Raw genomic sequence first — 27,433 nt, 5'->3', positions numbered from 1 at the left:
TGGTGAGTTTTGTAGCATGGATGGTGTGGAGTTTCGGTTTCAGAGTTGCTTCTTTAAAACAGTAGAAAAATAATGCTAAGATACTACTAGCGCCTCTAGTGGTACTATTTTGAAACTGCTTAAATATTTGACTAATTTTTTGATAAGTTATTTGTACGTACAGTCGATAACACATTGGCCTATAAAGTTATGTTGCAAATTCGCTCTTATTAAAACTAAATAAGATTATTAGCTCGATATGCCGTCATCTGTACATCAGTAGGCCTAGGATGCGCGCCGCGATAAGCGGTTATCACGCCATTTTATCGATTTTTCCCATACATTTTGACTTCGATAAAGTATATCACGTCGCGCATCCTAGCGCTGGTTTCGTTGTTCAGTACGAAATGAGAACTCCCAAAGTCAAGCATTACGTTGTTGAAAACAAAGTAAATTAGAAGATAATTTGATTTATTGGCTTTTGGTATTAAGTATGTAACCTTTACTTAATACCTATAACAAAATTGTTGGCGTTGTTTCGTTTTTATATTAATAAAATTGCTTACTAGACTGTTAGTCAGCTTTAGATCGTGATACAACTTGAACTAATTACAGCTGGATAAAATAAGCCACGCTCTCCATTTATTCCTTGATTTGAACAGCAACTGGATAGTTGAATTGTCACATTTAATATATTTTCTTTGAATTAACTGAACTCCACTCTTAATAATAACTTGGTGAGCCCCAGACGAAAGTGGCTACTTAGTTTTGAACTCCAATTTTCTTAATTTGAATTTGCCCAATGGCTAACTAGAGTTATCTGGAGTTGTAAATTGTGAAATTAGCAAGTAACTATTGACCACTAGTCGAATTCTATAGTTTAGTTGTCTATGGCCCAACAAACTACTGAATAAGATTTTTATAGAACCACATTCTTTACAGATAACAATGGAGGACATCCACAAATCGGTGGCGGCGGCCGAGAACGGTGTGGTTTCCAATGGAACCGTCAACGGCGCCATCACTGGTTTGTGCGACAAGCGGCTCAGCCTCTTCGGATATACTATTGAAGCCATCAACATGCTGCTGCTACCTATGATCCAGAACAAGTACGTACCTAATGATGAGGTGCCAAATCGTAAAACTGATGACATGCCAAAGATTTCCGCCTTGCCTCCCACAACCTTTACTGGATCATCGATTCATCAAATGGGAGGCCTGTCTTTAATGTTTTTCTATGTCGGTTACATTGAAAGAAAGAAAGAAGAAGAAAGAAAATATTTTTAGACAAATATCCTTAGACTACTTACAAGATAGTTACTTACATAGTTTAATTTGAACCAAAATGGTAGCCATTTAGCATTGTGTTATGCTCTAGGTTAGGACCTAGAGCATAACGCTGGTATTATGTCGCAGTCATATTTGTTCTTCATACATACATTGGTTCTCCAACGGACTGCTTCATTTCTGCTTCGATAAAGATATTTACACAAACGAAAATCTTGTGTGAATTGGATTTCTATTGTTCAAATTATGATTTCGCGTATTCATAAGGGCTACCTTTTTTTCGTTATCTTTGACGTTCATAAGTGCCAAAATACAGGTCAAAATTTTATAAATATTTTTGATTAGATTTGATCTTATTGGTTGTTGACTACGATGATTTAGTAAATGAATTTGTTTACTCCTTCAAGCTCCGCGAATCTAGACAATAGATAATCAATTGTTATGACATTAATTAATTCCGTCTGGGACTCAATCGGTTAATCGCTTTTAGCAGTTTTTAGTTAGCAGTAATAACTATAAAACTTCTGCAGGAAAGAAGCTCTGGGCAGCATGGGCAACGACGCGCCGCTGGCGTGCCTGTCGCTGTTCCAGCCGCTGCCCTACGAGTACTTCAAGCAGCTGTTCGCGCAGGTCACCAACCCGCCCATCGACCCCTTCAGGTACTCACCTCTATCGTTTCATAGCTTTTGTCAGCCCTTTACTTGAAGTGAGTGTCCTCCTTTATCTCTACTCTCTCCTGATCTCTACTCCTGTAGTTCTCGTGATATTTTTGACATCCGCTTTGTCCATCTTGTTACAGACAAAACGGGCAAAGCGCAAATAGGGTACTATTATGCAGGACTCGTAATGGCGTTTTTAATAAATCAATACCAGAATTATGTGTTTTAGAGAAAACTTTTCTCGTGAATGTCATAAAATGCGATCGAGAAATAAATGTGAAGATCAGGCTTCTCCAATCTGTCTAAAGCCTGGTCCGTGAGCACACTCACTGCGGGCACCCGTCGCACAGTCGCGACAGCAATATAATTACGCGCGAGCGATAAGGATGGGTAGCTTGGGGTCATTGGACAAAATTCTACGTGCTTACGGACCACGCTTTAGCTGGAAAGTTTAGTGGCCTATATCCTTCATTTGCTTCTGGTAATTCAAGAGAGTCGCCTGTAGTGGAGCTTGAATCCCCTCAGAGAAGATATAGTGATGTTAAAATAACATGTTTCTGTGTATTCCAGAGAGAAGATAGTGATGTCTCTTCTGTGCCCCATCGGGCCGGCGCCCAACATCTTAGAACCCAGCGCGGCCTTCGTGCACCGCCTGTTCCTGCCGCAGCCCATCCTGTCGCTGCCCGACCTGCATGCCTTGAAGAACACCAGCCACCGAGGGTGGAAGGTAACTTTGTTATAATAAATAATATGTAAAGTCCGGTCGCCGAGCACGTAGAATTTCGTCCAATGACCCTAAGCTACCCATCCTTATCGCTTGCGCGTAATTATATTGCTGACGCGACTGTGCGACGGGCGGGCGCAGTGAGTGTGCGTCCTACTCGCTAGACCGACGAGAAGCTTTTATCGCGCCATTTTATCGATATTACGCGATAAGCCCATTCATTTGTCGTCATTGATAAGATTTTATCACGGTGGGCATCCTAACCCGGCTGACACGGGAAACTCCTGGATGCAAGCAGCGCAGAACATCACTGAAAATTCTTGGAGAAGGCCGTTGTCCAGCAGTTAAGACGAAATGGTTTCATAATGACTCGTAAACCAACTCCTATTGTTGTATGGCCCGATAACTTTGTGCATGACTGACATGACATGACAGCAGAAGCTGTGGATAGACGGTGGGACGAGGTAGCAAGTAGCAGTTGCAACTATCACCATTCCTCACTACACTACCTGCTGTGACCACCCTTGGAAATCTTGATACTTCGTGCCCGCTACCGTTATAGAGCCACAAGGTCGCCAGACTATAATAATGTTAACCCGTTTTTCCGCAGACCAAAGTAATCGACTGCACGTACGACTACAAAGACGGGCCAACAGGTCTAGAGCCAGCCTTGAGTCAGATCTCTAGTGAGGCACACGCCGCGGCTTCGTCTGGATACCAGCTACTGGTGTTGTCTGACCGTGCCGCCGGGCCAGACCGAGTGCCTGTCAGCTCACTACTCGCTTTAGGTAATGTTAGAGGCCGGTAGATCTATGCCCGTTTTCACCATCAATCTCTAATTTTTAAGTAACCTTTATGGTAACACTTATCAGGCATTGTGTTTTCATAGGGGTCACTTAAAAATTAGGGATTGATGGTGAAAACGGGCTTTTCTCACAAACACAAAGGTAAGGTAGTATACAAAACCCTGTATACTACCTACTACTACCTTTCACATTATATTGCCTCATTTTTAAATACAATTTATCACTTAGCACAAAGCGGGTGTCAATGTCACCATGACAGCAGCTCATTGGATTTAACGATACCGTTATTTTAATATTTTAGATTTTTCACAATTAATTAACAGTAAGTTGTACTTACTTTACAGCTATAGTACTCAATAAAGGACGAAGCATACTTATCAACCCCGAAAACACAAAATATCGTAACCGTATCAACTCGAGGCGGTCAATATTCATTTTATGAAACTCTTAACTGCAACGCACACTTATCCGCACCATAACGTAAACGCGGTTGACAGCGCGGCGAAAGGCGATACAGTGTTGATCCGTTGTATGCTATGATCTTCAGTGATACACTTCCTACACTATAAGGTTTAAAAATACGGATTCTGCTACAGATGGCAGATAGTAAAGTTACGCACAGACTCTACTGGAGGGTGTAAACACACCTAAATCTTGTTAATGCTATTTGCAGGAGCGGTCCACCACCATTTGATTGAAACTCGTCAGAGAATGAAGGTGGGACTCATCGTGGAGACGGCCGAAGCTCGCGAAGTGCACCACATGTCTGTATTGCTAGGTAAGTGTTCTATGGATCCTAAAAGAAACATAAGTGTTTCTTACATAGCAATAGGCTACTAAAAAAAAAACACTTCTACAGGGTGGAAACGATAAGTGATCTCATTCGATTATTTCTAAACTATACAAGATATCGAAAAACTGATTACTAATCCTGAAAGTACTTCACAAGCTCTATCCAAGGGTACCAATATTAGGTTACAGAATTAACTGGATCTATCCGAAAATTTAATGTTCTCAGCCTCCATACTAAATGTATGCCAGCCAAACAATAATAGAAGTATTAAATTTTTTTATTAAATAATAAACACTTAAAACGAACTCGTAAATTGCATTCTTTTTTTAAATTATTCTTGGAAAACATTGGTTTTAGGCTTTACTTGCTACAATATTAACAAGACATGAGTGACATGACTGTGGCTGTACTAAATGTATGGAAGCTGGAAATATTGAATTTTCGAATGAATCCAGTTTATTTTGTAGGTAACCTTTTTTTATTGGTACTGTTGGATAGAGCTCGTGAAGCACTTTCAGGATCAGTTACCAGTTTTTTAATATCTTGTATAGTTTTAGATATTATGTGGTTTTACTAAATGTATGAAAGCTGGAAACATTGAATTTTCGAATAGATCCAGTTTATTCTGTAACCTATTATTGATACCGTTTGAAAGAGTTTGTGAAGCACTTTCAGAATCAGTAATCAGTTTTTTGATATCTTGTATAGTTTAGAAATAATCGAGTGAGATCACTTAACGTTTCCACCCTGTATAGACATTTTGGGAGAGTCATTAATATGCTTCGAGTCAACAAAACGAAAGTTATACGACTTACGCCCGTATTTACAAACGATGCTTGCTTATTTGAAGCAACAAATCGAACGCACAGCGTTGAATAGAGCTCTGTGATTGGTTCGTATGTCACTTTGTGCGTCCACGCGCACTGTAAGACATCATAGTAATGTTTATAAATACGGGCGTTAAATAAACTCCATTCATAAAATATTATTAGGGAAAGCTGTTTATAACATAGTAAATATTCAACAATGAAATCGTCAACATGTACCTTACGCATTATTCTTTCAGGCTACGGCGCAGACGCCATCTGCCCCTACCTAGCCTTCGAGCTAGCTTTCGCATTACGCAATGACAATATAATCGACCCTACCCTCACCGATGATGACATCTACAAGGCCTATCAGAAGGCCATCGAGACTGGCCTAGCTAAAGTCATGGCCAAGATGGGAATCAGTACGCTTCAGTCGTACAGGAGCGCACAGATATTTGAAGCTGTGGGCTTGAATGAGGAGGTCGTAGACAAGTGCTTCAGAGGAACTCAGTCTAGGATTGGTAAGTTATTTGTATATTATAATGTGATAGCATCTACAAGGCCTACCAGATGGCCATCGAGACTGGCTTAGCTAAGGTCATGGCTAAGATGGAAATCAGTACGCTTCAGTCGTACAGGAGCGCGCAGATATTTGAAGCTGTGGGCTTGAATGAAGAGGTCGTGGACAACTGCTTCAGAGGAACACAGTCTAGGATTGGTAAGTTATTTGTATATTATAATGTGAGACATCTAAAAGGCCTACCAGAAGGCCATCGAGACTCTGCTCGCTAAGGTCATGGCCAAGATGGGAATCAGTACGCTACAGTCGTACAGGAGCGCGCAGATATTTGAGGCTGTGGGATTGAATGAGGAGGTTGTTGACAAGTGCTTCAGAGGAACTCAGTCTAGGATTGGTGAGTTATTTATATATTATAATGTAATGACAATATCTACAAGGCCTACCAGAAGGCCATCGAGACTGGCCTCTCTAAGGTCATGGCCAAGATGGGAATCAGTACACTACAGTCGTACAGAAGCGCCCAGATATTTGAGGCTGTGGGCTTGAACGAAGAGGTCGTGGATAAGTGCTTGAGAGGAACACAGTCTAGGATTGGTAAGTTATTTGATTATTATTAACAATAGCACTGAGACTTCCTCCATGGATTTTGAACTTCACATCTTAAAAGATAAAGCTCAAAATCAATTGTGAAAGTTTAAAAAAGTAGGCACTAGAATACCACTTTTTCTTTTGTTTGCAGGTGGCGTCAACTTTGAAATCCTATCCAAAGAGATTTTCGATAGACACGCGCTGACATACGGACCGTTCACAGATGCATTAGTTCTCAGGTATGTTCTAAATGATGGTAATTTGAATTAAGTAAATAACCAAGTATATGGGTACCTTAATTTGTTGATTATTTATTGTCAATTTATTTAAAACGATTAATTATATTTTCTTCTTTTATGTCCAACAATTTAGGACATAAGGCGGTTATCATACTGCGCCGCGCTCCCGCGCGCGCGGACGCGTTGTCAGTGTGTTGTGCCGCGCGTGTTTTCTATAGAAACTGAGGCTGAGGTACTAGCATACAATAATTAAATCTGTCGCCCCGGCTCCGCGGCGGAGCGCGGCGCAGTGTGATAACCGCCTAAGAACTTCGAAATCAGACTTTGAGTTGCCAAAAACATTTTGTAAGCAGTTTTTATATAATTTTTTTTTTCAGGAACCCAGGAGTGTATCACTGGCGCGCGGGAGGCGAGAAGCACATAAACGACCCTCTGTCCATCGCCAACTTGCAAGAAGCCGCCGTCAACAAGAGCTCGTCGGCTTACGACAAATACAGGTTAGTTACTTCACCGAATATAACTCATTATAAGACTCATTATAATGTGTTTTTGGTTCATAGCGCCATTTTACAGAGTGCATGGAGGAGCAAACTTAAAGCTTTCCTGGAAAAAGTACAATTTTACTTATAGTGACAGTCATAAGATCAATGAGAGAAATATTCATGCAACTTTTGTATTATAATTACGCTGGTTTTACGGTTTCAAGCTTAGCAATGTAATATGTATTACATCTTGTTTAAAACGAACCATATAAATTGCTCATTGTCCTAACTAAATAATAATATCATGTTGGTTGTCTACAGGGAGAGCTCACTGGAATCCATCCGTGCTTGCACGTTACGAGGTCAGTTAGACCTCGTACGCTTGGATGAACCCATCCCACTAAGCGAGGTCGAGCCCGCCTCGGAGATCGTGAAACGATTCGCTACAGGTAAGCATTGCATTCTTTTTTTTACGTCGGGTGACGAGTCGTGTGGGACTCCCCGCGCATTATCTATAAAATAATAATAATAATAATATAATAAATAATAATATAGTAAAAATAAAGAAAACGTAATAATAAATAATAAATAAATATCCTTAGACATTTTACACTGCGCTTCTAGTCCCAAACTATCTATAAAATGTGGTGCCTACGCACTAAAACTTGACGGTGTCCACCGGAGCTCAATGACATGGAACCGCGATTTATTGTCCCAACTTGGATATTCGTCCGCAGCTCCGTCTCAGGCTATGGCTCGAGCCTCTGGCTTTGAGGCGACCCTCAATCTCTTTCTACATTTTGTTTTATAGTTTTTCTCCTCGTGGTCCTGGTAGAACAGAAGGATCCTGCCTGACCCGCCTTGGCTGGTTACGATTTGCTCTACGCCGCTGCTCAGTCTGTATACTGGAAACATTGAATTTTCGGATAGAACCAGTTAATTTTGTAAACTATTATTGATACCGTTTGATAGAGTTCGTGAAGCACTTTCAGGATCAGTAACCAGTTTTTCGATATCTTTTATAGCTTAGAAATAATCTAGTGAGATCACAGCTTAGTGCAGCAGCCGCTAGATAAACAGACTGTAATTTTTTTGTTGGCTAATAAAATACTTTTACTTTTTACTTTAACTATCGTTCCCACCCTATATGTTAAGTGATGTGTAGTTGTAATTTATTTGTATCTGTGTTCCCCAGGCGCAATGTCATTCGGCTCGATCTCGCTGGAAGCTCACACGACGCTTGCGGTGGCCATGAACCGCATCGGCGGCAAATCCAACACCGGCGAGGGCGGCGAGAACGCGGACCGCTACCTCAACCAGGTCAGTACGTTGTAGATATCTTGGAGTAAAATTTGCACTGAATAGACATTCTGAAAAGACAATTTTGTTTTATTTTACTTTGTTTGATTCAGAAAACAAACAGCTTAATTAATTGTACAATATGACTATGGTAAATAGTGAATTGAGTTAGCGAAATAGTGATTTCATTGATCTGAGAATCGCATTTTAACAGACCATTAAAAGGATGTCAATTGACTTAACATCACAACCACCTATAATGATAAATTTACTTTATTGTGAACTAACGGCCGCTCGCGACTTCGTACGCGTGGATCCCGTTTTACCCCCTTAGGGGTGGAGTTTCGTAAAATCCTTTCTTAGCAGATACCTACGTCATATCATCTACCTGCATGCCAAATTTTAGCCCGATCCGTCCAGTGGTTTGGCCTGTGCGTTGATGAATTACTATGTCAGTCAGTCAGTCACTAAACATAGCAAATACATGGCTATTGCAACTATGTACTTATTTTTTTTGTCGTAGTTACGTACTTGTTTCGGTGACCTTTTCGGTAGAAAGGCCATTGCGTAATGCGTATGCTCATTCAACATTTTTATAGAGCGTCGCCGTAAATATCCAGAAGACAATGGCAATGACCTTAAAACACTGTGTAACCCCTGAAAATATGTCTTTTATTAACATGACCATTGACCATGTTATCTGATTTTTAATACCATGTTTTCATCCCCAGGACCCGGACTACAACAAGCGCTCGGCCATCAAGCAGGTGGCGTCGGGCCGCTTCGGCGTGACGGCGTCGTACCTGGCGCACGCCGACGACCTGCAGATCAAGATGGCGCAGGGCGCCAAGCCCGGCGAGGGCGGCGAGCTGCCAGGTACTTCTTCTTCTTCTCGTGTCGACAACAAACCTACACAGTGTCAGCCCAAAACTCCGCCACAAGAGTGGCGTTGTCAGTAGCACTCATCAAATCCTCCTGAGTGCAGTTGCTTGGCCACTCAGGGCATGACATCAGGTGCTTCATCGACTGGGGAACAAAACCGCACCTGCACTCCATGTTTAAGCCATCCAAGAATCCCCACCTGACCAGATTGTCCTTACTACGGCCAACCTGCGTCCGAAGTCTATTTAAAGACTTCCAGGTAAGCCAGGGGAGCTCATGTCCAGGCGGAGGACTCTCAGACATAGGGACAAAAGGGCAGGGGAGATCAGCTCTCTCGCGCCATAACCTGCATCTCTCTTTTGACCGATCGTCATGAAGGAGAGGGGACACACTTTTTACGAAATTGCTTCGGCTTTTTAGCCTTTGAGGCACAGGCTCGTAATTGAAATTGAAAAGTGCCAGGTACTGATACTGCCAAAAACTAGTCAAAAGTGGTTTCAAAATATACAGTAACTAGTGGCCGCCCGCGACTTCGTACGCGCGGATACCATTTTATCCCTTTAGGGGTGGAGTTTCGTAAAATCCTTTCTTAGCGGATGCCTACGTCATAATATGCCTGAAGGATGCCTGCATGCCAAATTTCAGCCCTATCCGTCCAGTGGTTTGGGCTGTGCGTTGATAGATCACTATGTTACACAGTTACCTTTAAGTCACTTCGTCTGCTCGTTTGCCTCCTGTCACATAAAAAAAATCACATAAACGTTACACTTTAAAATGGTTTTATAGCACATTTTTGATGATTCCCAATTATCGAATATCGGCGAAAGTGGTTTTGACTAAGGCCCTTGGTATAAATAGAATAATCAGTCAAAAGTAATATTGACCGAGGCCATCAGTTAAAAAAACCACTTCTGACAGACTTTTGCAGTCAAAAATGGTTTTGACCAAATACGAGTTTCGACTGTAACATACATGTAGTACATCGCTTCCAGGGTAAATACCCTGACGGGCCCGGCCCAGTCAATTGTGGGTTTGAGTGCTGGGTTTTTTGAGTTTGAGCGTTGGTAAACTGGTACCTCCAAGACAGTAGCATTCCCCTATCGAGAAATTAATGTAGCTTGTACTAACTTCCTGTTTTTCGTTCTCAGGTTACAAAGTGACAGAAGACATAGCGAAGACCCGTTGCTCAGTGCCCGGCGTAGGGTTGATCTCGCCGCCACCTCACCACGACATCTACTCCATTGAAGACTTGGCTGAACTGATCTATGATCTCAAGTGCGCCAACCCTAACGCCCGTATCTCTGTGAAACTCGTGTCTGAAGTTGGTGTGGGGGTAGTAGCTTCTGGTGTCGCTAAGGTTAGTTACATTTATATTAAAGTGAAGCAAAAAAAGTTACTGAAAAATATGTTTATGATTTTAGAATAACAGTCTGCCCTAATATAAGCGTATGCTTGTAGACTTGCAGAGCCACTGTTTCCAAGGTACTCTACGTAGGTGAATTCGAAGATAAAAAGATTCAAAATAAAATTAGTTTTTAGTGTAAAAGTATTTTAAATTTCCGTTATCCTCTCCAGCTAGCCTAAGTTATTATGCTTGTTAGAAGCGGGTCCTCCAAAATAATCCAGCGGAGTGCGGACTACTGACTTTTAAATCAGCCTTTGGATACTTAAAATTTTAGGTTACTTGACTTACATCTGGTTGTAACTGCCTACATCTTTAATATCCAATATGATCTGAATCTATTTTGTCGTTTCACTGAATACTTTTTCCAAGTATCAGGGGAAAGTATGCTGGTCTCGGATCACGAAGGCAGCTCGTTAGATTACTACATCAACTCTAAACGCCTTGCTCATTAAATCCATTGTCCCTTGTACCAGGGCAAAGCGGAGCACATCGTGATCTCCGGCCACGACGGCGGCACGGGCGCGAGCTCGTGGACGGGCATCAAGTCGGCCGGCCTGCCGTGGGAGCTGGGCGTGGCCGAGACGCACCAGGTGCTGGTGCTCAACGACCTGCGCTCCAGGTCAGTGGACACAGGACACAGCCGAGCACACCGTGGTCTCCGGCCACGACGGCGGCACGGGCGCGAGCTCGTGGACGGGCATCAAGTCGGCCGGCCTGCCGTGGGAGCTGGGCGTGGCCGAGACGCACCAGGTGCTGGTGCTCAACGACCTGCGCTCCAGGTCAGTGGACACAGGACACAGCCGAGCACACCGTGGTCTCCGGCCACGACGGCGGCACGGGCGCGAGCTCGTGGACGGGCATCAAGTCGGCCGGCCTGCCGTGGGAGCTGGGCGTGGCCGAGACGCACCAGGTGCTGGTGCTCAACGACCTGCGCTCCAGGTCAGTGGACACAGGACACAGCCGAGCACACCGTGGTCTCCGGCCACGACGGCGGCACGGGCGCGAGCTCGTGGACGGGCATCAAGTCGGCCGGCCTGCCGTGGGAGCTGGGCGTGGCCGAGACGCACCAGGTGCTGGTGCTCAACGACCTGCGCTCCAGGTCAGTGGACACAGGACACAGCCGAGCACACCGTGGTCTCCGGCCACGACGGCGGCACGGGCGCGAGCTCGTGGACGGGCATCAAGTCGGCCGGCCTGCCGTGGGAGCTGGGCGTGGCCGAGACGCACCAGGTGCTGGTGCTCAACGACCTGCGCTCCAGGTCAGTGGACACAGGACACAGCCGAGCACACCGTGGTCTCCGGCCACGACGGCGGCACGGGCGCGAGCTCGTGGACGGGCATCAAGTCGGCCGGCCTGCCGTGGGAGCTGGGCGTGGCCGAGACGCACCAGGTGCTGGTGCTCAACGACCTGCGCTCCAGGTCAGTGGACATAATGAGGGCTATCGTTTTAGCGCTCACCAGTTAGCGCCACTGTAGAGTAAGGTCCCGTCACTTGCTAGTAGCGAAGACAGTGGCGCCAACTTGTGAGCGCTAAAGTGGTAGGACTATCGCATTTGCACTCATCAAGATGGCGCCACTGTAGAGTAAGGTCCTGTCAATCGCCAGGGGTGCCAACTGTTAAGTATAAAAACGATAGCCCTCATTAGCTTGTTTAATTATCACTGCCCTCTATTTAGGCATTCTCCACACTGTGCACTGGCGTCTTTCAAACATCGTCGTCTCGCTAGAGTCGCCGTGCTGCGAAGCTGCTCAGTGTTAGCAGCAGCTGCCGAACTGTCGAGCGTTCGACAGCCACCCACGACCCATTCATAGCGTCGTCTCTAGTTTGGGGGATCCCTTACCGGAGAATTTGGTCTACAACTTCTCATGTCACGTTGGCCAAACAGTTTTATCCCTTTGTCTCCTCTTACGGAAAGAGCGAAAGTGGTCCTGCCGTGGGTGCTGGGCGTGGCCGAGACGTACCAGGTGTCGGTGCTCAACGACCAGGTCAGTGGACAATTTAGACTAAGCTCTCGTTGTACAAAAACTTAAGGCGAATCGTGATATCAGACCACAACGAAGCGGCACGGATGCCAGCTGCCAGTGGCCGAGATCCACCAAGTGTTAGTGCTCAACGACCTCCAATCCAGGTCAGTAGACATTTTCAGCTCATTTAATCTCAACTGCAGGAGAAGTACCCTCGTTCGTTCGTTCGTTTCAGCCGAAAGACGTCCACTGCTGGACAAAGGCCTCCCCCAAGAATTTCCCCAAAGACCGGTCCTGCGCCGCTTGCATCCAGGTGCTTGAGGAGATCCGTAGGAGAACCAGAGTGACTGACATAGCCCGCAGAATCGCTAAAATCAAGTGGCAGTGGGCGGGGCACATAGCTCGAAGAGCTGATGGCCGCTGGGGCAGGAAAGTTCTTGAGTGGCGACCACGAGCTGGAAGACGTAGCGTGGGCAGGCCTCCCACTAGGTGGACCGACGATCTGGTGAAGGTCGCGGGAAGTACCTGGATGCAAGAAGTACCCTAATCAGAGGCAATAGCATTTGGTCTAAACTCCCAACGCTGAGAACGCACGCACGTTGAAAAGCGTGATGTTTGCATATTTGTCTCTAAATCACCTTTTACTACGTGCTTGGGTACGGGTACGTTGTTTTATTCCACTTCGCCGGAACCAAACAGTAGTGATGTACAATTTTCATCATATCGGACAATGGCCAATCTGCAGTTGCATGTAATCTTCTTCCAGCGAACGTAACGTTTCGTGCGTCTTAAAAATATGTTTGCCTTTCAGAGTGGTGGTCCAGGCTGACGGTCAAATCCGAACCGGTTTCGACGTCATGGTCGCTGCGCTCCTCGGTGCCGATGAGTTCGGCTTCAGTACAGCACCCCTCATTGCTTTAGGTAAAGTATTTTAGTATATTGATCTGAATAAATATCCTAAATCTCTGGATGTTATATGTATTTCCACCACTAGATGATTTCTAACGCTTTCAATGACCTTTTTTTTAACATCGGAAAATGCTTTGCGCATACCCACTGGTTGATGGGGACAGCCAGTGATGTGGGACTCCTTATCAAGTTATTTGGACTTTTTACGAATCTGTCATTGTATTCGTTCACATTTTCGCATTTTTCTAGGCATTCAAAACTATTTTGCTGCTCGAACTAAAACCTTTCAGGGTTTTGGAGTTAGATGGGTGCTGGAGATAGCTTCTGTCGACATCTTTCAAGTTTCACTCTAATATTGTCTCCGTTTGGTGTAGTGGTCCGAATCGGACTACTATTCCGGAGGTTGCGGGTTCGATTCCCGCACAGTACAAACATTTGTGTGCATGAACATATTTGTTTGTATTGGACTGGGTGTTTTCTATGTATAATATGTATGTATTTACAAAAAAAAAAGTATTTAAGTATGTTTATATCCGTTGTCTAGTACCCATAGTACAAGCTTTGCTTAGTTTGGGGCTAGCGGCGTAGTGTGGAATGTCAAAAAAAAAAATTCAATGTGCTTTTTACCATTCGGTGATCTTCCTATTTTAAACGAGTTGATCACAGACACATCATTGAATATACTATGCTTCTTCGTCGACAAAATGAAGTCTTTCTCATTGTTTGTAACACTAAGGGCTATATTTCACCGGGACACCATGGCGGCACAACCAGTAGCCGCTACCAACAAAATGTATACAGCTTTGCGCAACCAAACGGACACCAGCTGATTAACTCTCTATAGAGCTGTATACATTTTGTTGTTAGCCGGCGACTGGTTGCGCCGCCATGGTGTCCCGGTGAAGTATAGCCCTAATAGGATGCAGCCATGTCCACATAAAGTGAAAAATGAATAAATAAAGTGGTCGTTTCCGGTAGGTTGCACGATGATGCGCAAGTGCCACCTCAACACGTGTCCGGTGGGCATCGCGACACAAGACCCGGTGCTGCGCAAGAAGTTTGCCGGCAAGCCTGAGCACGTCGTCAACTACCTCTTCATGCTCGCCGAGGAGGTGAGGCTTACTTCTTTGATGATTTAGCTTGATTTAGGTACCTCTTCATACTGGCAGAGGAGGTAAGGGTTACGTCTTTGATAATTTAGGTACCTCTTCATACTGGCTGAGGAGGTAAGGGTTACTTCTTTGATGATTTAGCTTGATTTAGGTACCTCTTCATACTGGCCGAGGAGGTAATTTGATTTTCTTTAATGATTTAGAGTAGCGGGCGGGGAATTCCCAACTAATATTATAAATGCGAAAGTAACTCTGTCTGTCTGTCTGTCTGTCTGTCTGTCTGTACGTCTGTTACGCTTTCCCGCTTAAACCTCGCAACCGATTTTGATGAAATTTGCCATAGAGATAGTTTGAGTCCCGGCAAAGAACATAGGATAGTTTTTATCCCGGTTTTTGAAACAGGGACGCGCGCGAAAAAGTTTTTCTGTGACAGACAAAATTCCACGCGGGCGAAGCCGCGGGCGGAAAGCTAGTAAAATTATATTTCTGATGATAATCTTCTTAGGCCTTGTCCAGGAGGGCCAATTCTACGCGCGTAGAATCCATACGCGCATTGGCGAGATACTTGGAGCCAATACATTCCGTCCACAAGACACGCGCGAGTTGAAAATTCGCGCGTAATTTCTCGTCATACAATACGCTCATGTTCGTACGGCAAATTCGCCCACCTAGACAAGGCCTTAGATTAAATATGAGGAAACGATTTTTTATGAGTGGGGATCTGTAAGTGTTATTTAACTGATGTATTTTATCATATCTTTTAGTATCTAGCTTTCTAATAATGTAACGATGCATGTAAATTGATATGTTGTTGTATACATTGTTGGTAAGTTTTTAACAATAAATAAACTAATGTATTTTTGTAAACATTGATTATGTGGGTATTTCTCATCAAATTGCGAAATTTGATTCCCGAGCCATTAGTGCCGAGTCACATGCATTAAATTACATAAGTCTTTTTTTTATTTGAATGTACGCTGTCGATACCACTATTGCATAAAAAGAAAACGTATTACCTCTAAAGAAAAAAAAGATATGGCTACTTTATTACCGTGAAAATCATTCCCTCACCTTGTCCCTTAGTCCAAAATTATTACTAAAATGCCTATTAACTTGAAATATATCAATATTTTTAATAATAAAATTATGCAAATATGTAAGAAAGATGTTTGTTATTGTCCATAAAAGCTTTCATCTTACAACAACAAATTTATAAAAACAATGATTCGATTTTAAATGTGTCCCGCCAAATAAAATCATTCCCTCATCCTATTACGAATATTCGATTTCTGAATGTGTCAAACGATATTTAGTAACGCAACTTTAAGTTTTTAGTACCTGGATACACTCTCAAATGATTCAAGATGGCAATTTCTTCTCAACAGTAGGTTAGTTCGTGTAAAAAAATATTTTGCGTAAAATTGTTAAAAGTTAAATTTATGACGATCATTACCTCACGTTACATTAATGTATTAAGCATTTTAATATTTATCATTAAAATTTGTTGGTTTTATGCGTTTTTGGGAGTAAAATACATATTAAAAATGTAACAAGCAAATTGAGGTTATGTGTCGGTGTTTTTGTAGCTTAAGTTAAAATTCGTCATTCCCTCACAGTCATTCCCTCACTTCTAAGTGCAGTGAGGGAATGACGGTCGTGTGAGGGAATGATTTATCCAGTAATCTGCGGTTTTTTAGATTGTTTAGACACCGTTGATTTTTAGTCGGCCGATAGTTTAGTTGGGTTGGGCTCTCAGTGCTCACACTGATTCAACTAAACAGTTGAATCGGGCGTGGGTGCGCAGACCGCCGATTTAAAATCGGGCCGATTGCTTCATTCGATAGAGAGCTGTTGAAGAGATCAGTCGCGTAGAATGTTTCCCAGAAATATTATAATTTTTTCTATACCAAATTAACTCATGCCTGCGGCTTCAACTGCTCGAAATTCAGATTGTTACATAAAAGATAAAAGTTTAATAAAAATCATCTCAAATTTATACATCATGAAAAGGAAATTGACCTCCTTCTTCTCGAAATTGGACCTACCTAGCTGAATCGTTTGTCCGAGGTAGACATACTTGTCAACAATCTCAAGAATCGAGCGCAACATGGACGTTCGACATAAGCTTCGTTTTGTCCGTGTTCATCCTGTGATGACTCGGAAACGTGGCCTCTCACTATAGACCCTATACAGAAGCTCAAAGTTGCACAGCGTACTATGGAGAGGGCTATGCTCGGTGTTTCTTTACGAGATCGAATCAGAAATGAGGAGATCCGTAAACGAACTAAAGTCGCTGACATAGCCCGACGGATTAGCAAGCTGAAGTGGCAGTGGGCAGGGCACATAGTACGCAGAACTGACGGCATGAGGCAACATGGTTCTGGAATGGAGGCCGCGTACCGGAAAACGCAGCGTGGGACGTCCACCCATAAGGTGGACCGACGACCTGATAAAGGTAGCAGGAAGGCACTGGATGCAGGCCGGGACCAACCGTGCGATGTGGAAGTCATTGGATTATGTTCAGCAGTGGACGTCCTTGTGGCTGAAATGATGATGATGAAAGGGAAATGATCATGAAAAAGTGAAATCGAGAGTAATAACTAGTTAAATCAATTAATTAGTAATAATAACCTTTCCCGCCAAAAACGAGGAGCAAACTGAAGCTATCGGCCGAGTTGGACGACGAAAAATCGGCCAGTCTGCGCGCGCGTAGAGGAGCGCCGTCTGATCAAGCTATCGACCGATAGTTGGACGATACTTTAGTTGGAAGGCAGTTGGGAATCGTATTCAACTATTTAGTCGGCCAAATCAAATCGGCGTAATGTGCGAACTTCTATACATGCCCATACTGATTAACTGCCCGACTAAACTATCGGCCGACGAAAAATCGATGGTCTGCGCCTAGGCTTATTTATTTCATGTAACTTGTATTTCCTGGTATTTAATTTAAAAGAGGTGCATGTATGTGGAAGCAAAATAGCACGACAAAAGAAGTTGAGTGATGCAAAAAAATAAATAAAAAAGAAAGAGTACGATAGAAAAAGGCGAGAAAAATGAAAAATAATACTGAATCTTTGAAAAAACTGCGGGAAAAAGAAAGATTAAAATATTTAAAGGAAAAAGCGAAAGTTCAAGTAAAAACTTAGACTAGTGAATACCCGAAATACTTGTCAAAACTTAAAGCATGCCAATATGCCATTTGTACATGTTGTTTTTTACTATAATATAATAATAAATCATTCCCTCACTCTGTTAAACATTCCCTCATTTATTAATTTTTTTAATCCTCATTTTTTATAGGTAATATAAAAAAATATGGAAGACCAATACCCCTGGACAGATCTTTAAAAGTAACTTTTCTGATCTCTGCAAAAAATATCTAAGTTTATGTAAAAAAAAAGAAATTTAAAAAAAATCTCAAATTTTGAGATTTCATAAGAAATACCCATGTATTATGTATATACTTTGTTAATATTTTATGGTAAGTGGGCGTGTACCTACAATATTTCTGTTCAACTATAAAGAAAATAGTCAAATTTTTAGCCCAAAGAAATCCCGATAAGTCAATCTTACGTTGGTGCTGAGCGAAGCGGCGTTGTGAAGAGTCTTCTTCTACTTTTTTCCACTTCGTCTCTCTCACTCAGTGCTACTTATTGTACGAAAACGCCATACATATCTTATCCGCTTTGCTCAAATTGAGCTCAATTTCCACTTAAATTGAGCAGAGAGTTCTATTGGTAGTTGTGTCGTTTCCTTTAGTCTTTGTCCCGCCTTGGTAGAAACCAGCCCTCAGGCATTACAATTTTTTTCTTATTTTCTTCCAACAGGTCCGCGAGCACATGGCGGCGGTAGGCGTGCGTCGCTTCCAGGAACTGATCGGGCGCACCGACCTGCTCAAGGTCCGGGAAAACAACACTAATCCCAAGGCGCGACTGCTCAACCTCTCGCTTATTCTCAAGAACGCGCTGCACATGCGGCCTGGTGTTAACATCCACGGCGGATCCAAGGCACAGGTCGGTTGTATGCTGGTTTCTTCTTTATTATCTTGCTTAATGTTGAAACTCATCAATATCTTAAGGCTGTCTATTTGAATTTCCACTTAGCTCTGTATAAATGAAGTGTACATTGTATAAATGACTGAATCACTGAAGAATCAAAATTAGACAAATTTATTAACTCGTTGACGTCATGGAAACAAGAAACAGACAGCAAACTGGCCGGTATACTCGACTCTGTGAACGACATTAAGCGACAAAACGCTGAACTTCTCGCTTCTAACGCCGAAATTGAAAAATCAATTGATTTCTTATCACAAAAATATGACGATTTAAGCTCTCAGTTCAATACCTACCAGGCCAAAACAAAGGCTTTCGACGGCCGGCTGTCGGGTGTGGAGGACAGAACTGAAGAGATCGAGCGTTTCTCACGAGCTAGCTCGTTAGAAATCCGTAACCTCCCGCTTAAGAGGTCCCTTCCACAAGACGACCTCCTCCGTGTCTCCACCCGTATCTTTACTGAACTGTCCGTGGAAGTTTTACAATCTGATGTCTACGACATTCGCTGCCTTCCCGCCAAGCAAGATAGCAAAACCATCCTCATCACGCTTAACTCGGTCATCCTGAAAAACCGACTATTGAAAGCCTTCAGACACTATAACCGATCTGGCTCAGGAAAAGGGCTGAACTCATCCGTTCTAGGACCCGAATTTCCGCTACAAAACATCTTCATTTCGGAAAACCTTACCGCCCATGCCCGCAGACTTTTTTACTTGGGCCGTGAGTTTGCCAAGGCGGAGAATTACCAACACTGCTGGACGGCAAATGGAAAAGTCCTCCTGCGCAAAGAAGATAATGCCAAATTTATAGTCCTCTCTAATGAAGCCCAATTAACTGAACTCAGGTCAAAAAACTAACTTTAGACGTCTGCTACTTTATAATTGTTTCTGCCTTACTCGCTATTATTTGTGTTTATTATCACAAATTTTGTTTCATATTTACAATATTAAGTTTCAATAAAACCTGTATACTCAACAACACACTTCTCATCCTCAACTCACAATACTCACCTCAACTCACTTTTCTAACCCGCTGCCCTACACTACTTACTTATTCGATTAGCATATCGCATCCTCTTTCATACACTCGACTACTTCCACTAGTAAAAAATATCGACCTTTATTTGTTTACCAGTTCTGAACCAATCATAAATAGCTCACACGTTAATTACTTATCTAAAAACAAAAAAACAATATATAACCAAAGCGATGTAACGATTACTTTTTGCTATTTGAGCTTATATACATATTTTTATTATATAAATAATACACTAAAGACTCCACAACGTGTGGCCCCGATCCTCGTAACTGCACCTATTATTCTTAACATTAAAATTCAACGGTCAAAATGACTTAATTAACAACATCGATAGTGTTTCTGTTTGTACTGCCTCAACTTGCGACTCCACACAAGTTCACACTTATTTCCCTAAAAACTCATCAAATAAGAAGACGCTCAAAATACTATCCCAAAACATACGTAGCATATCAGCCAACATAAATAGTTTTTACACATTACTTAGTAACCTAGATATTGATTTGGATTTCATTATATTAACTGAGTGCTGGCTTTTAAGTAATCCCCCTATTCCTAACCTCGATGGTTTCTCGTTCTACTCCTCTTCGAACCCTGTAAACCAAAACGATGGTGTTATTGTCTACTACAATAATGTAATACCTCGAGTCACAATATCGGAGCCCAACATAGCAGATGCCAGCTGTCTTTTAATTACTATAAACGACGAAACGGCGATTTTAGCTATCTACCGTCCGTGTGCATTCCGAAGCGCCCAAAATTTTATACTTTCCCTAGACCCGATTTTACTGCCACTTAAATCATATAAAAATATAATTGTCATGGGCGATATTAACATCAACTTGATCTCATCACCCAAGTCAGACCCAGACTCTGAGGATTACCTTAACGCACTTGCCTTTCACGGTCTCCTTCCAGGTCACACCTTACCGACCCGCAGTTCTGCCTGTCTTGATCATGCCATTCTCAAAACTTCGTCACCTGCCCAGTGTTTGGTTATCCAGTCCACTGTAACTGATCATGATGCAGTCCTTCTCGCTATTCAGTCCAAAATCGGAAACCCTGGCACCATCAAAATTAAAAAAGTTAATTACCCTGAAACTTGTGAATCTATAAAAAACATTGATTTTTCGCCCATTCTTCAGCTTTCTGACCCTAATATTGCTACTAATCTCCTAATATCCAAACTTCAAATTGCTATTGCACAGCACACTCGAGCTCTTACTGTCCCTCGACGTCGTAGAATCCTTAAACCCTGGATCACCCCAGGTCTATTGAGGTGTATCCAAAACAGGGATAACATGCACAAAAGACTCAGAAATGAGCCTAACAATGAAATCCTTCGTAAGACCTATATTCGCTACCGTAACTTTTGTAACTCTTTACTTAAAAAAATCAAAATTGCACATGACAGGAATCTCATTGTTAAGGCGGGTTCTAATAACAAAAGACTATGGAACGCCATCAAAGAAGTTTCTAATATCAAAAAAATAAACTCAAGTTCTACCGACCTCCTTTCTTGTATGCCCACTCCAAATCAAGCTGTTGAGCACGTTAACTCTTTCTTCGCAGGCATTGGTAGGTCCCTCGCCGAAGAAATTCTCTCAAATAATTCCGGTCCTCCCTCCTCTTCTCCTACACCTCCTGTTTCTTCTTCGTCTTCTGCCTGTCAATCTTTCGTTCTCCTGAGTGCCTCTACCGCAGAGGTTGAAACCCTTCTATTATCCCTCAGGGAGGAGTGCGCAGTTGGTTGGGATAATATCCCTACCACCCTCTTGAGGCGCTGTAAAGACCAGCTAGTCCCTCCTATTGCACACATCTGCAACCTCTGTCTTTCCTTAGGTTGCTTTCCGGATGCTTTTAAAAAGGCACTAGTTCACCCAATCTACAAGTCTGGGGATCGAAACCGTGTCAATAACTACCGTCCTATATCGGTTCTGCCAGCCTTGTCGAAAATCTTAGAGCGGTTAATAAACAATAGACTGATCAAATTCATTGAGGAGCGGGATTTCTTGTCTCCTGGTCAACACGGCTTTAGACAGGGTAAATCTACAGCTGATGCGGTTCATGAACTTACCGACCACGTCTCTAGAAATCTGGACAGGGGCAAGAAATGTCTTTCGATCTTCCTAGACCTGGCCAAGGCTTTTGACACGGTTTCCATCCCCATCCTGCTGGCCAAATTGGAGGCGATAGGTGTTAGAGGCAACCAGCTTTCTCTATTCCGCAGTTACTTTACAGGTCGCTCTCAGTCGGTCGTAATAGACGGAAATGTGAGTTCTGAGGTCCCTATAGAGTACGGTGTTCCCCAGGGAAGCATTCTCGGCCCCACGCTTTTCCTGGTGTACATCAACGATCTCTGCTCCCTTCCCATCCCAAACTGTAAAATTATTTCCTTTGCCGNTGGTTGGTAGCGACCTGCGTCCAGCGCCTTCCTGCTACCTTTATGATGTTATCGGTCCACCTTGTAGGTGGACGTCCCACGCTGCGTTTTCCGGTACGCGACCTCCACTCCAAATTCAAATTATTTATTGCATGTCACCCCAGAACCTTGCTGCCCCATCGGCCGTCAGTTCTGCGTACTATGTGCCCTGCTGCCCATTGCCACTTCAGCTTGCTAATCCGTCGGGCTATGTCAGCGACTTTAGTTCGTTTACGGATCTCCTCATTTCTGATTCGATCTCGTAAAGAAACACCGAGCATAGCCCTCTCCATAGCACGCTGTGCAATTTGAGCTTCTGTATAAGGCCTATAGTGAGAGGCCACGTTTCCGAACCATAAGTCATCACTGGTAACACACATTGGCTGTAGACCTTAGTCTTCAGGCACTGAGGTGTTTTGGCAGAAAAGATTTTGCGTCGTTTCCCAAAAGCTGCCCAGCCGAGTTGGATTCGACGATTGACCTCTATCTCGAAATTGGACCTACCCAGCTGAATCGTTTGTCCGAGGTAGACATACTTGTCAACAATCTCGAGAATTGAGCTCCCAACCGAAACTGGGTAGGGCGCAACATGGACATTGGACAGAAGCTTTGTTTTCTCCATATTCATCCGCAGGCCAAGTGTAAGTAGAGATCTTCAACCTCACCCATCAAATTCTCCCAACGGATCCGATTTGCTTACATTAATTCATCTCGAAATGTTATTGTATGAGAATGGGGGTGATTGTGGAGAAATCCTTAAAAGAGTTCTAAACAGGTTGTTGGCTCTACCGTCAACCATTTAGCTGGGTTGATGATGGAGTCAAGAGGTGACCATAGGAACTCTTAAACGAAACGGCGGAATCGCATCGAACTTGGGTTCGTTTGATTTGTCTTTTCGAGCACTTTAGTGCTAGATGATGCCCAGGGTCCTGATGATGGATTCTGGAGGTGGCCATAGGAACTACTAAACGAAACGGTGGAAACTCATCGAATTTGGGTTTGTTGGATTTGTCTTTTCAAGCACTTAAGTGTTAGATGATGTTCAGGGTCCTGATGATCAAGTCAGGAGGTGGCCATAAGACTCCTAACCGAAACGGCAGAAACTTATAGAGTTTGAGTTCGTTGGATTCGTCTTCCCGAGCACTTTGGTCGTAAGTAATGACCAGGGCCCTGAGATTGAAATGCAACTTAAAAGTGTAAAATAAAATTATAATAAAAAAATGAGCTCCCCTGGCCTAACTGGAAATCTTTATAGACTTCGGACAGGTCTGCCGTAGTAAGGACAATCTGTTCAGGTGTCAGGTAGGGATTCTTGGATGGATCAAACTTGGAGTGCAAGTGTGGTTTTGTTCCCTAGTCGACGAAGCACATGTTGTGGTGCCCTGCGTGCCCAAACAACTGCACGCAGGAAGATTTAATGAAGGCTACTGACAACGCCACTCTTGTGGCGGAGTTTTGGGCTGACGCTGTGTAGGTTTGTTGTCGACACGACAAGAAGAAGAATAAAAAAAATATTTTATAGGTACAAGCAAGTTTTTAATCTGAAATGCAGTTCTTTTTACTAAAATGAAAAAAATAATGCAAGGTTCAAATAATTTTGAAAGCGCAAACCGAAAAAAAGAGGAATAAATTCCATGCGCGATAATAAAATAAAACGCTTTTCTTCAAATACTTGCATCTTTTTGAAAAAAACTACGTTTTATTTAAATTAAATAATTGATGTTTTAAAACATTTACCCAATATTCGAAAAATCCGGATAATCCGGATTTGTACGTAACACAAATCCTGAAAACCGGATTTAAGAAAAATCCGGATTTTGCAATCTCTAGTCGCGCGGCATTACTGTCACGCTCGAGGGAGACGCTAATGACTATGTCGGTGAGTGTCCCGGGAATATTCCCGGTAACTTGTTCTAGGCCCGGGATATACGGCAACCACGGCTGTCAGAAGGCGCCACGGTCGACATCAGCCTGACGGGCTCGGCCGGCCAGAGCTTCTGCGCCTTCCTGTCGCGCGGCATTACTGTCACGCTCGAGGGAGACGCTAATGACTATGTCGGTGAGTGTCCCGGGAATATTCCCGGTAACTTGTTCTAGGCCCGGGATATACGGCAACCACGGCTGTCAGAAGGCGCCACGGTCGACATCAGCCTGACGGGCTCGGCCGGCCAGAGCTTCTGCGCCTTCCTGTCGCGCGGCATCACCGTCACGCTCGAGGGAGACGCTAATGACTATGTCGGTGAGTGTCCCGGGAATATTCCCGTGAACTGAGTCTTAGCACGGATATAAGGCGACCACGGCTGCCAGAAGGCGCCACGGTCGACATCAGCCTGACGGGCTCGGCCGGCCAGAGCTTCTGCGCCTTCCTGTCGCGCGGCATTACTGTCACGCTCGAGGGAGACGCCAACGACTATGTCGGTGAGTGTCCCGGGAATATTCCCGTGAACTGAGACTTAGCACGGGATATAAGGCAACCACGGCTGCCCGAGGGCGCCACGGTCGACATCGGCCTGACACGGGCTTGAGGGAGACGCTAATGATTATGTCAGTGAGTACCATAACAAAAAAGACAGACTATCGTCAACTGTGCAACTACGAATACTAAAGTTCTTTGGTCACGTCTCTAGAAATGATACCTCGATGGAGAGACTGGTAGTTCAGAGCCAGGTTGAAGGCAAGAGAACACGCTGTCGATCGCCAACCCGCTGGATAGACGCCATCACAAAGGCCACTGAGTCCACCATGGTCCAGTGTACTCGCGATGCCTCTAACCGTCAGAAATGGAAGCACATCGCCAGGAGCTACCCTCGGATAAGACATCACCCCACCATGTACCTCATCAGCGCAATCACGACCACTCTGACAAAAGTGCCCATCTAATAAGAAGACCTTAATAAAAAAGTTACATTGATCATCAGTAACATGCGATTGCGGTCAAATACCTGCCTTGTCTAGCATAAAAAAAAGTCATCATTACAGCCTTAGGACGTCCACTGGCCACATAGGGCTCCCCCAATGATTTCCAGATTGGCCGTGGCCGTAGCCAGATCTTTCCCTTTACTATTGTCTTATTTTATTAGATTCTAGGTAGAAATCTAAGTATTGAATTGAAAGTGTGTGATTGGATGGAATTCCAATGTTTACACCATTCTCAAAGTGTATATTCTTTCTCAAAACGTGACGGTTAAGGCGATTAGAGTCCTCAATGACCTTGGGCGTTTGACCTTCACGCCGCGAGCAACACCCGCGCACCCCGCACCAAAAACTCCGATTTGACACCGATCAAAAATACACGGGCATAGGTAGATACAGAATAGAAGCTCTTTCTTCATACATTACTGCCTATTATTTTAAACTTAAATTGATGAACCTTGATGTCGGTGTGATTTAACTCAGGCGTAAAGGTATTTAATAAAAATAACAAAATCCATGAACATTTCGTGCGGGATAAAATTTTATTTTATTTTTTGTAAATTTTCTAATGCTTTTGTCGGTTCAGTCGTTCTCGAAATTTGAACAAACCCGACTTTATTACAAGCTTTTATTTTGCTTGCAATTTATGATGTAGGTACCTATGTAGGTAATTACATAAATGTTTGTTCGGGTGGAATCTTGCAAGCTGAATTAGTTAGACCAACTTCCTGACGACAACTAGGCTAGATGACAAAATTTCAATTATTTGTCCGTCAGACAGATAATTAGAAAATATTACTCATATTTTTTATTTTCTTTCATAATTAAACAATAACAGTGCTACATCGAGTTGAAATGGCGCGATACGCCACGCTTGAGTAGAATTTTTACTCAAATGTGACGTCACGCGACATTTCAACTCAATATAATACTGTAATTATTCGATTATGGAAAAAAATAAAAAATATAGTCTAATCTTTTCTAATTATCTGTCTGACGGACTAAATAGAATTTCGATTTCATTACCCAGTCATCATCCCTATTGGAACGCATTAGTACCTAGTATTGTCTATGGNCGAGTGACACAACCTCCCCGTCTGAAGGCCAGCGGCCGACTGCCGCCCGCACCCCGCGAAGGCCCCCTCAACAGCAAAACGTTCGGAATTTATCAAAAGTAAAATTTATGAATGAAAGTAATGTTCGATTGAAAAACGCAACGTGTCATTTAAAGATTAAAGAATTCCCAATCTATTCGTGCAAAAATCTTTTAAATTAACATAGCCGTTTTGAAGGAGTAGGGAGTTTAAGTTAAAAATCGATGTCCCGTATTTATTTTTTTAATCCAAAACAAAGACACGTAGCGAAAATTCAAACGTCACAAATGTAGTCCTTGAACTGTTGTATAACATACATTTTTTTTAACTATTTCTGTCCAGCAGTAAAAGAGGAGTAGGCTTTACAAAATGGCCATTTAGCGCGGATTGAGGACACTAATCGCCTTAACGGTGGCGTGGTTCAACAAATTCAATTTGGTAAACTTTAATGTATTTTTTCAGGCAAGGGCCTGTCCGGTGGCAAAGTGATCATCTACCCACCGAAGTCTTCGCCATTCGAGTCGCACTTGAACGTGATCGTCGGCAACGTTTGTTTGTATGGAGCCACCTCGGGACGAGCTTACTTCAGGTACTAATGTTTTTATCAGTTGTTTTGTACAATGACGCGTTTTGTTTTGCTATTCAACAGGAAGAGTGGGTGAAAAAGTTGTTAATAGCTTGTATTTTCCATATGAAATCTATAAAAGAACCACGTTTAAAAGGACTCCAGGACTTCTTGGCGGGAATCTGAAGCGTCATGTTAGCGGTTTTGTTTTATTTCCTCAAATTCGTGTTTGGGCGACTATTAATGTGTAATAATGGTGGATTATTAACCATTGAGTGTTCGTGAACGTGCATGAGTGTGGGCGAGTGAAGCAAAACAGTGCATCGTGATTCTTCTGGTTCTGTCAAGTTGTCCATAAGAGGTCTCAGTAAAGCACTACAACTTTACTGAGACTCGAGGGGTGGGAAGGGGTATCATCTATCATCCTTCATTATATCATTACTTGATCTCATTTTGTAACTCGTATCACATAAATACTTGAAAAAGGCACAAATCAAGTCGACCTCGACGTGTATTGCCAACATCATCAAAAAGAAGAAGAAGGACTCCACATATTAGCCTCTTTCTAGTGTCAACGTGTCGCAGCCGATTGCCGGATATACGCGGCGCTGGCGTCGCGTTATTAAGCTGGATTTAGAATCGCGCTGAAACGCTGAGTGGTCAGCGTGATACTAAAACCCGCCTTAGATTTGAAGAAAGTTGATGCGCCGTTTCAATGATGCGCAGGCGTTGGCGAGACGACGCTTGAAAGACGTTGTTGTGAGAGGCCTAACAGTTGACAAGTGACTGGTAGTGTCCATTAGCCTATTGACAATAAACATTTGTTTCCAAAAAGAGCATAAGAGCAGAGTAAATACAAATGAGTAGGTCATCTTCATAGAAACGCACCGA

General features: G+C 43.2%; 1 protein-coding gene across 1 annotated transcript in view; it reads left to right on the top strand.

Moving 5' to 3' along the window:
* Positions 1-27,433, top strand: part of Gogat (glutamate synthase) — an 80,467-nt gene that overhangs the window by 32,126 nt on the left and 20,908 nt on the right. Inside the window, exons 12-33 of the mRNA XM_028312070.1 lie at positions 922-1,088; positions 1,797-1,925; positions 2,496-2,652; positions 3,260-3,437; positions 4,129-4,233; positions 5,315-5,578; positions 6,317-6,404; positions 6,782-6,901; positions 7,208-7,335; positions 8,082-8,206; positions 8,917-9,061; positions 10,216-10,424; positions 10,946-11,091; positions 13,249-13,358; positions 14,325-14,458; positions 18,286-18,471; positions 18,813-19,070; positions 20,467-20,558; positions 21,641-21,821; positions 23,888-24,029; positions 24,215-24,388; positions 26,440-26,566. Of these exons, the coding sequence (XP_028167871.1) occupies positions 922-1,088; positions 1,797-1,925; positions 2,496-2,652; positions 3,260-3,437; positions 4,129-4,233; positions 5,315-5,578; positions 6,317-6,404; positions 6,782-6,901; positions 7,208-7,335; positions 8,082-8,206; positions 8,917-9,061; positions 10,216-10,424; positions 10,946-11,091; positions 13,249-13,358; positions 14,325-14,458; positions 18,286-18,471; positions 18,813-19,070; positions 20,467-20,558; positions 21,641-21,821; positions 23,888-24,029; positions 24,215-24,388; positions 26,440-26,566 (3,365 nt within the window). The remainder of the gene's footprint in view (positions 1-921; positions 1,089-1,796; positions 1,926-2,495; positions 2,653-3,259; positions 3,438-4,128; positions 4,234-5,314; positions 5,579-6,316; positions 6,405-6,781; positions 6,902-7,207; positions 7,336-8,081; positions 8,207-8,916; positions 9,062-10,215; positions 10,425-10,945; positions 11,092-13,248; positions 13,359-14,324; positions 14,459-18,285; positions 18,472-18,812; positions 19,071-20,466; positions 20,559-21,640; positions 21,822-23,887; positions 24,030-24,214; positions 24,389-26,439; positions 26,567-27,433) is intronic.

The sequence above is a fragment of the Ostrinia furnacalis genome, unplaced genomic scaffold (genome assembly GCF_004193835.3).
Source record: "Ostrinia furnacalis isolate ACB-3 unplaced genomic scaffold, ASM419383v2 OfSCF0273, whole genome shotgun sequence".
NCBI classification, from domain to species: domain Eukaryota; kingdom Metazoa; phylum Arthropoda; class Insecta; order Lepidoptera; family Crambidae; genus Ostrinia; species Ostrinia furnacalis.
This window is presented reverse-complemented; position numbering and strand designations above follow the sequence as displayed.